The following is a 9,761-nucleotide window of genomic DNA, read 5'->3' as shown; positions in this document are numbered from 1 at the left end:
GGGGGGGGGGGCATTGCTGATAAGGTGGAAAGCAGACAAGCTTTGACTTTCTCACCTTCAAAACAGAGTGCAGGGATTGGTTTGGACGGCAGCGGACTGAGGCCACTCCATCATCAGACTCGTTTCTATTTTTTACTTTCTCGATAAAAACGGTTTCGAGGGCCATTTTCTGGACGCTTCCAGAGGCCAAAAACAACCGCGATAAGCCACATTTTTGGAGTGACAAGGAACAAAGTTGACTACTAACTTGTTTCTGGCAATCTTTTCAGGTACTCCGAACCATAACACACCGCTTGAAAAAAATATTCTGTCTCGTATCTCTTTTCGCCATCACTCACAATAACTCCAACTAATAAGCTGCTTTCCAGAGTCGTGTGTCATTCACATTCCCTCGTTACCTGACAAGGCAATAACCGTGCGCTCCCGCGCATGCGGCGGGTTGAGAGCCGCTCAAACCATAACCCGGATATCACGTCAAGTGATTCATTTCCCACAATTCATCGGCAAAGCAGCAGCCAGTTGCCAAATTTATCTTGTATGTCTCTCGTGAGGACTGCTCCATAATTAAGTGAGCATGCTATATTACACTGGTGCAATGGGGACCAGCCTGAATAATACAAGAAAAAGGAAGAGTCAAACTACGATATTTGGTGCCAATACTACTACTACTACAAAAAAAAAGTGAGCTCTAGTTACAAAGTACAATGCGCTGAACAGGCGTCCAGTCGCCGTGGTGCCTTTGGAGCAATCTGGCCATCTTTCTAGGCCACGGGATGCTAACGGCGGGAATTGGCAGGCCGAGATAGCGGCCGAATGATTTAAGTAGCCGCCCGCTCTGCTGAGCGATGAAACTTTCATGACAACTTCATGAATTAAAGCATGACGGCGGAAAACTTGAAATTTTGTTTCAATGATCGTGATTGTACAGTACGTGATTGCGCTAATGAGCCTCTGGGCCATTTTGTGTTTCCAGTGTGGAGAACATCGTTGGGCGTGAGATTTGCATTTTGTTTGTAATATTTTTGGGGGGTAATATTTTTGCATTTTCCGTCTAACATGAAGATTTACGTCTAGTATTTTCTCCCAAATACAGGTGTATTTTTCTGTTAATATTTTTATTATTTTTGTATTTTCGTAAAGTGTGCACACCCCTCTCATAGCGAGCAAGTGGCTGCGCTCAGAATGAAACAATCATATTCCAACGCATGTGAAATGGGAGTCAGCAGGGATGTGGAGAGATTTTGCATCCGCTGAAGGTGATTATTTGCCTTCCATCTTAGTTTTTCAGTTCTCAAGCTTGTGGCCCATGCAGCCTGCAGCACAGATGGGGCGGACAGAAGGGTAGCGGCGACGGCCCACTTGCTTTCTGGTGAGACGAGGGGGGGTGAAAGAGGGGGCGGGGCTACGCGAGAGCGGGAGAACACCGCAAGCGGCAACGCCGGAGTCACATGTCGGAAGCTAATCTGACAGAGTCTGGTGGGAAAGAAAAACCATCGACAGTGTGTTAATGTGCAAATCTCGAAATTTGTTCTTTGTCAAGATGATGTTTTTTTTGGTGAGCTACTGTACGTATTTTTGGGGGCCGGGGAGTACTTTGGGTAATACCGATTCAGAATTGTTCAAACAGGTAAAGGCCAGCTTCCTAGCTGATGAAAGCACTTTGTGCGATGAGAGGGCGAAACAGGGGGAAAGAAAAGATAAGGCAGCGGTTGCTTTGGCCGGCGCAGAAAGCACACCGTCCGTCTCCGTGGACGCTTTGTTAAAGACAGCGCTTCACATTTCCCTTCTGAAAGAGAAGAGCGTCCGTCGCTCCTTCATCTGCTCTTCATCTGCCTGCCAACGGTGCCAAACTGGATCGCGATGAGTCACGCCAGAGAGGATTTTTAGCCTCACGCCAGAGACAATAACCAGTTCGTGTTCGCTTTCTCCTGGAGCCGAGATTGTCGTCATGGAGGCCTTATCGTGCCGCGACATGCGATTGGTGGGACAACTTTTTTTTTCCCCCCTTGAGACCCTCTGTTGGGACCGGTTTGTTTTTAAGCAGGTTGCCATTCTTCAAATCACATTTTCATGATTTTTTTTTTTTTCATCGGGTATTTTACATTATTTTCGAACATTTTCATTGTTAGATTTTCAGAATATTTGCGCGTTTACACTATTCAGTATCCTGTCAAGAATTTAATTGACGGTAATTCCTTTGATGGGACTCAGAAACCCAAGTCACGGACTCACTGAAGAAAGTGGGCGCATCCACGATAAGCGCAGAAGGACTGAGATGAGATCCTTACCTTCACAGATTCGGTCCAGCCGCTGCCTCTTTACTTTGTGCTTGTCGGTGAGAGACATGGCCTCTAAATAGGACGTCTCGGCAAAACGGGCGGCGGCCGACGGGGTGGCTTCGGGTTTACGACCACTGACAAGGTTCAGATGCCTCTAGTGCACTGTGGGCACTGCTCCCCGGGGCATAACGCCTCGGCACGCACACCTGAAGCAGGGGAGGGAAACAACTGATGAACAAAAAAACTGTTTTGACTGTATTTGTATATTCTAACAATAGTCTTGTCTTAAAACTTATTGGGGTCTTTTTCCCCCCATATTTTCGTGCAACTATTCAACTACTTTTTTGTTTTATTTTCTGACGATTTTATGTTTTTCATCAAATATTTTGGCTTTTTTCGGGGGCATAATTTCTGGTATTATTTTCAAATATTTTGCTAGTAATATTGTTTTTGTCACTCCCTTTACATTATAGTTCCAATAAAGCCCATTCTGACAAGAATGCCAACAAGGAGACGGAAACCCAAGTCTTGCACTCACTGAATGGTTCGCGATCCATCGAGAGAAGACCTGCCGAGTACAGTATTGCAAAGAAAGTTGTTAATCCAAAAAGAGCGCACTCCCTGGAAGAGACGGACAATGTAACAACACATTGAGCCCAGTAGAGGGTAGTTAAAAGCAACTCACAGAGCGGAACTCAATCGAGAGGGAATCAATGCCCGTCTCTTTCCACTTTAACGACTTTAAACAGGAATTCTAGCAGAGTGAAAACGCATCTTATTTGCTAATGGGCGACGGTGCACAAATGCGTTGCTGCTCGAGAGAACACCAGAAAGTGAGGCAAACTGGATTTTTGTTTTTTTTAAATCCCCTTGCTGGCACAAGTACAATGTAAGTGCAGCAAAAAAAAAACACACACACACACACACAAAAAGGATTAATTGTTGCACTAAGAAAACTGCTTGTTCAGTAGCAGAGGCGGCCTTCCTCCCGCCGACTATACACATTTTTGTCTGATGTTCGCAAGCACACAAGAATCAGGAATAAAACATTGGGGGGGAATCGTTGCCTGAGGACTTGAAAGTCCTCTGTGAAAGAAAGTAGTCCAAAAACAGAGCCATCAAATTGTTTACAATGGGGAGGAAGCACTCTCAAGAAATTTAAGGTCGCTCAATAGCAGTTCAAAAAGTCAACACTTTTTTTTGCAACTGACATTTTCTTGCTTTCGATAGGCAGATCGATTGGGAGATATCGACGCCTACCTTTTTTCCGTACGGAACACTTTTAGAATGTAATGTCTCGGAGCCATCAAAAAGCTTCGCCGAGTCTTGAATGGAAAACATTTGTGCATAATTGTATGGAAAACGAGATGTTGGATGAGTGGCCACCGTGGCTGTCCGTCAGCGGGGGAATTGAGGGGTGAAGCGCTGGTTTCAATTAGCCACGAGCCGAAACACTTTGCGGCCTCAGTTAGTCGATTAATGGATTTAGCGGCAGACGGCTACTCGACAAGTGATCGATCGCCATTGTTGCTTGTGGTCCTTTTACTGAGTGCTGGTGAAACGCGCTTGCGGCTCTTTGGTCAGTGGCAAAACCCCACCTGGGCATTTTCAATATTAAAGAATCATCAAACAACTTGGCGGTTGCAAGATGATAAATGCGAAAGGTTTGGTCTGAAGAGGCCAAGAACTACGAGAAGTCGGAAATATATAAGGTCGAAGATGATTGTCCCCTTCATCGCCAGAGTGATGATGGGGGTGGTATCAATTAGCCTGCAGCAGAAATACTTCGCAGCCTCATTAGTCGATTGATGTATTAGCGCTTGACAACTGATTGATCGCCCTTGTTGCTTGCGGTCGCTTAAGTGAGTGCTGGTGAACTGCGCTTTGAGGCTTTGGTTTTTGATTTAAAAAAAAAAAAAAAAGGGAAAAACCGAAGGTTGCACAATTAATTGGTTTTTTTTTTGTTAATTGAAATTTCTTTGGAAATCAAATTTTAATGCGGGGGGTAAAAAAACAAAACAACATTATGGCTAACACCAAGCTGATTTGATGAATTCTAGTTGAGGCCATCCATCTTCGAACCAAGAAGCAAATACTGACTGATCCGAATTAACCGACACTATCCTGTTGCGAAGACAAACTGTCCACGGGAGACGACGCTCAGCGGGCATCGGCGGAGATGGGGGTGGTATCAATTAGACTGCAGCAGAAATACTTCGCAGCCTCATTAGTCGAGTGATGTATTAGCGCTTGACAACTGATTGATCGCCCTTGTTGCTTGCGGTCGCTTAAGTGAGTGCTGGTGAACTGCGCTTTGAGGCTTTGGTTTTGGATTAAAACAAAAAAAAAAAAAAAAAAGGGGGAAAACCTCAGCCTGCACAATTAATAGTTTTTTTTTTTTTGTTAATTGAAATTTCTTTGGAAATCTAATTTTAATGCTGGGGAAAAAAACAAAACAACATTTCGGATTACGGCTAACACCAAGCTGATTTGATGCATTCTAGTTGAGGCCATCCATCTTCGAACCAAGAAGCAAATACTGACTGATCCGAATTAACCGACACTAGCCTGTTGCGAAGACAAACTGTCCACGGGAGACGACGCTCAGCGGGCATCGGCGGATGCGACTGAATTATTCAAAAGGTCACGACCACCTGCTTGCTGTGCGGGGCCGACGCTTACTCGCCGCGAGAGAGGCACAACGCCAAAGGAAGTCATTCGGAGGACTCATCAATTTCACCCTCAAACGCATCCAGAGCTAATTGGCCACAATTAGCTGACATTAAGCCACGAGCGGTAGGTGGCAGGGTTCTTTCCAATAAATCTCACGACGGATGGCGACAGGGAGACAATCGCGGCGATGCACCAATAGCAATACATCTCCACGAGTGTCAGTCAAATGTCCCGTACCTGAGATATACTCCATCTTACGCCCGAGTGATGGATGAGTCCGGAAAATCTATGCAGCCTTCTATTAACATCAACTACAACGAGGCTCATGCAAATAGTCTTCCTGTTTTTTTATTCGAATAAAAGTATCCCTGCACGATACCTTTTTTTATGGCGAGTCTAGTGCAGAAGTGGTTCAAAACAAGTAAACAAATAAAATGGTTTGATAGCATATCAGTGGCGCAGTACAAAAATTACAATGCAAACAAGTTACAATTTAACACTAAAATAAAAAAAGACGCTCAATACAGATGATCAGTGAATCAATTCAACACAGTCCAAGTACTAAAGACAAACTTTCTTACTGTGCAACAAGTTTCTAAATATGTTCTGCAAAGGTTTTCAACAGTTGTCAGAGTAAATTTAAAAAGGGATTTCTCAACCCAGAACCTAAATTGACCAACTTCCGATCTTTTTAACTATCCATTTGGCAAACGTTTACCACTGATGGCAATTTCAGCTGATTTAATATCAACATTTTTGGGCAATTAAATTGGGATGAAATCTGCAACAGCAGCAGCACTGGTGGCGGCGGCAGCAGCGGCGAGCACTTCATTGTTCATCTTGACACTGCACTAATTTGACAGTTTAAAGCTCTCGAAAGATTAAAGTGAAGTCGGATTAGAAGGGGAGATCTTTCACGCGGAGTTGTTCAATGGATTGCGTATTACGCAATAGCAAATGCTTAACACAAAATAACGGTCTAAAAAAAAAAACGGAACACAACTGTGGAATGTTATCAATCAATGGATGACAAATGATCAAGAAAAACAGTGTTATGGGGGGGGGGGGGGGGGGGGGGGGTAAAAAAATCCAAAACAAAACGCTGTGCCCATTTTTTAGTTAGTTTAGTGAGCGAGATGCCTTAACTTGGTCATGACTGTCTCAACCGCTCAAGGTCAGCCCGTGACTTGGCCTCGGATCCTCAAAGTCTTGATTTTGACTGTGTTTCGGTTCCTTCAAGTCTCAGTCTTGACTTTGTAGTCTTGACTCGGTCTCAACCCCTCAACGTTTTAGTCTCGGCTTAGTTCCAAAGTCTTGGTCTTGACTTGGTCTCCACTCTTTCAAATAAATCTGTCAGCACTGTGCCAAAACAAAAAAAGAGGAAACAGGAAGGTGTGGTCACCTGGCAACACCAACCCAGCTCATCTATTAATATCCCATGGCCGGCCGCCTCCTTGTGCACCATAAAGTGTGATTTTCGTGCTCGGAATGAGCTGCGCAATCCGCGTGGGCAGGTAACAACTTGACGCAATTATAATTTGCTGGAAAACCGTGCCAAAAAAACCCTAAAAATAAATAATAATAATCACGCTGCCCACATGCACGACTGGCGGCACCGGGAATGAAAGTTGCATTGAAGAAAAAGATATTGCAGTCCACCGAGCGCTATTTACGTCCAATCAATACGCTTGCAAAGTTCCAGCAGGCGAGGTTATCTGTGCAGCAGAAGCTGGAGCAAAAAAAAAAAAGCCCTAGAGCGTGCCAACTTGTTGAGCGTGGGGAAGGTGTGGCGCTACCCACTGGTACCCCCAACAGCAAGAGCCCAAGGCTCAGCCCGGCTGCTTGGCCACAGCCGAGCTCGCTTTGTGTCCTTCCAGGAAAAGGTGATTCAGAGACTCCCGTTGCAGAAACTGAGGTGCTTCCACTACCACCCCGCCTCCCCCTCCACCGCCCAACCTTACCGGTCCTCCCTGGAATGTGCCCACAAGTTCCCAGCGGGATGGTTGAGAGCGCCTGTGCTGCTGTACACGAGCTTTGTATTGGGAGCGTGCCAATTCAAACAATGTGCCGATAGAGTCCGGAGTACAAGTGGTGAACCGGGTTGCAAAACACGAATGAGGACTCACGCAGCCTGGAATGCTGAAAAGCATAATTGCAGGTGGTTTCAATGTCGGGTTTTTACGACTGAAATTTGGCAGGGCGGAATAACACAATGAGTTCAGAAAGAATTATTTCACTGACAAAGATAATTTGTTCCAGGAAGCTCACATTTGAATCTTGCACGTGACAAATTCCCACCGTTGAATTTAGAAAACAGCATAAAGGGAGTCCATGGTTATGGCGGTTCAGCGAGTTTTTCGAGATGACGAATGGCGTGCAATAAATTAGTTGGCGTGAGAGAATACGGGGTCGCGCCGCGTGAAAAGGCATGCTCAATTTCTGCTGCAATTACTGTTTTTTTATTTGACTCAAGTGTTTTCATGCAATGTTTCTGGCACGCCTTCATAAAGCGATGACCCCCATAAAGGTAGCATTGTTTACTGTCCCAAAGTGCAAAGAATTTGTTCTCCTGAACCCAAGACCCGATTTACACTTCAGGCCCAGTGCGCCGCTAATCCCTTCCACACACGTATTTTCTACAGCCCTTAAACCTGAGATAGGTGAGTAAGTTTTAGTTAGCATCCTGGCACAGCCGGAGCTGGAAATTTGCTCGTCTTTTAAGCCTTAGCCGGCTGCTTCTGAAAGAAGGACCAAGCCTGTGGCACAGCTTTTTAGTGCAACCCCTGCCGATGACTCCGGAGCGCCTCCTCCACCTCATTCTTGTTCTCTCTCTCTCTACCACACGGTCCTATCATCTCAGGCTCGACTAAGACACCGCGCTTCAAGTCACCAGCACTAACAGAGACACACTTGCACTTCTCACTCAATTAATCCTGGCCCAACCCTGCAGCTGGGAGATAAACGGTGTGGAGTCTCACTCAGCTGGCTTTTTCCTGCTCCTTGTTCTCTGCATGTAGAACAGCTCCCCAGAGGATGGCAAGCCCCTCCGCCACCAATCCCAAGCGCTCCTACACGAAAAGATGACGACCAGGACCGGGTCAACACAGCTTTTTTTTTTTTTTTCCTACCTTTTGGCCGTGTCACTGGTGTATAAACAGAGGGAGCAGGCCTGCCAAGCTTCTGAGACAGTATCAGGGTTGTAATGGATGGGAAACCACCTGAAAGTAAAATGCAAGGGCTGAGCTGTGTTTAACATTTGACACCCATCTCTTACGTTCGTGTACATAACAAACAGGAAGCATTTTAGATACGCATATTACGCACCAAAATCTGGATAAATGCCAGGTCTGTCTTTTGCTCAGATACAGCACTTATGCAGGATCCGTGGTCTTGGCTTGATGACTTTATTGTTCGGAATCCGGAACTGATTGCAGTGGGGCGGCACGGCGGCCAAGTGGTTAGCACATGTCGCGCCGACTTGTTACGCAATCGGCCGTTGTGCTTCCCATTCAGAGAAATGTCATTTAAAAAAATATATAAGAAAAATACTTCCTCGAACACAGACCGTTGATAACTGCGACAATTTGGATGCGGTTTTCTTTGACTTCTTGATTGCATCGCATTGGAGAGGTAATGGATCGGGACTCTGTACCGGCAGATACTCGCATACAAGGGACTTGAAGTCAGGTGCAAAAAAAATTTTTTTTTTCAATCCTGAGACAGTATACCACCTCTTGTTAAGCCTCCGATAATGCATCGAAGTTGTCAAATTTCTGGCTGGTCTTCAAGCCCTCCATTGGTACCTTCCACCCCGGGCATCACGCCGAAAACGGAAAGGAACAGCTTAAATGATGATGTTGGCGTTACCGTGACGGCTGTAGGAGTCCATTTCCCGAGGCCATCCGAGCAGAAAGCCTGTCGTAAATCGTGCCATTGAGCCATCTTATCCGGACAGACATGACAATCCTTTTAACGCTTGACACCCCCCCCAGATAATGGTCCCTCCCATCTCGGAGCACTGCACCTGACTCCCTTTCATTTTCGTTTACAGGCGCCACTTCAGGCCGGAGCGGCTTGGATGCCGGTGTTAGAATTACAAGTGAAAAATGACCGTCAGAGTGCACTTGGCCCGACGGATTAACTGCAGAGCGAACAAAAAAGTGCTGATGGGCAACAAAAGAATAAAAACGGCGATTCATCATCGTGACACGGGGATCAAACCCGCGCATTTCTCAAACCGCACCGCTTGAGTTATCGCGTGGCGCCGGCGGGGTGGCAGCTGCAGAGATAAAGATGCCTCAAACTTGGGACTGGTTCCAATGGGGCCACTTCCTCCGCGTCTTAAGAGGGAGCATGTTCGCTCTCCTAAGATCATTTCATCAATTTTTCCTTAAACAAATGCAAAAACCACACCCCTCCCCCTTCAAAACACACCATTGCTGCCGTGCGTTTATGCTGAGACGGCATTTCCGCACGGCCGCGGATATCAGTGTGGAAATTAAATCACTTATTACACACACACAGACACACGTTTTGATCCTCGTTGCAACCCATTTCGGCAGAAAACTAGTTGGGGCTAAATCGCGGCACACGTGAATGATTCTACAGGAACCTTGCTTACTAGCAATAGCGTTAAATTACTGTTGTGGCGCTCTTAGCTCCTCTTCAACCCATCTAGGCAGCAAATGGATGTCTAATATTAGCAAAACTCACACAGCGGCTAAAGCGACCACCCTTAGTTGGCCTCCATTTCAACTTAGTCACCATGCATGTTTTCTCTGATGTAAAAAAAAAAAAAAAAAAGGCTCC

The 9,761-nt window shown here is 45.8% G+C and overlaps 2 protein-coding genes across 12 annotated transcripts in view; both read right to left on the bottom strand.

Annotated features, from left to right (window-relative positions):
- The window catches only part of ctbp2l (C-terminal binding protein 2, like), a 26,077-nt gene extending 17,174 nt beyond the window's left edge, over positions 1-8,903 (bottom strand). The window contains exons 1-2 of one of the 3 annotated variants that reach the window (XM_019865773.1): positions 8,820-8,903; positions 8,081-8,170 (exon numbers count right to left, since the gene is read on the bottom strand). In XM_019865773.1, coding sequence (XP_019721332.1) covers positions 8,081-8,170; positions 8,820-8,886 — 157 coding nt within the window. In that variant the 5' untranslated portion in view covers positions 8,887-8,903. Of the gene's footprint in view, positions 1-2,288; positions 2,387-8,080; positions 8,171-8,819 lie in introns of those variants that run through there. The other 2 variants (XM_019865774.1, XM_019865775.1) reach the window with 2 other exon arrangements.
- Positions 2,359-9,761, bottom strand: part of mmp21 (matrix metallopeptidase 21) — a 35,530-nt gene continuing 28,127 nt past the window's right edge. For 6 of the 9 annotated variants that reach the window (XR_002167740.1, XR_002167743.1, XR_002167742.1 and 3 more), the window contains 2 exons: positions 8,081-8,170; positions 2,359-2,485 (listed from right to left, as the gene is read on the bottom strand). The gene's annotated coding sequence lies outside the window, so the exon portion shown is untranslated. Of the gene's footprint in view, positions 2,486-2,817; positions 2,901-8,080; positions 8,171-9,761 lie in introns of all 9 variants that reach the window. The other 3 variants (XR_002167747.1, XR_002167746.1, XR_002167744.1) reach the window with 2 other exon arrangements.

Source organism: Hippocampus comes, unplaced genomic scaffold (genome assembly GCF_001891065.2).
Source record: "Hippocampus comes isolate QL1 unplaced genomic scaffold, H_comes_QL1_v1.1 scaffold116, whole genome shotgun sequence".
NCBI lineage: Eukaryota > Metazoa > Chordata > Actinopteri > Syngnathiformes > Syngnathidae > Hippocampus > Hippocampus comes.
The sequence above is the reverse complement of the archived record's forward strand: the minus strand, read 5'-3'. Positions and strand labels throughout refer to the sequence as shown.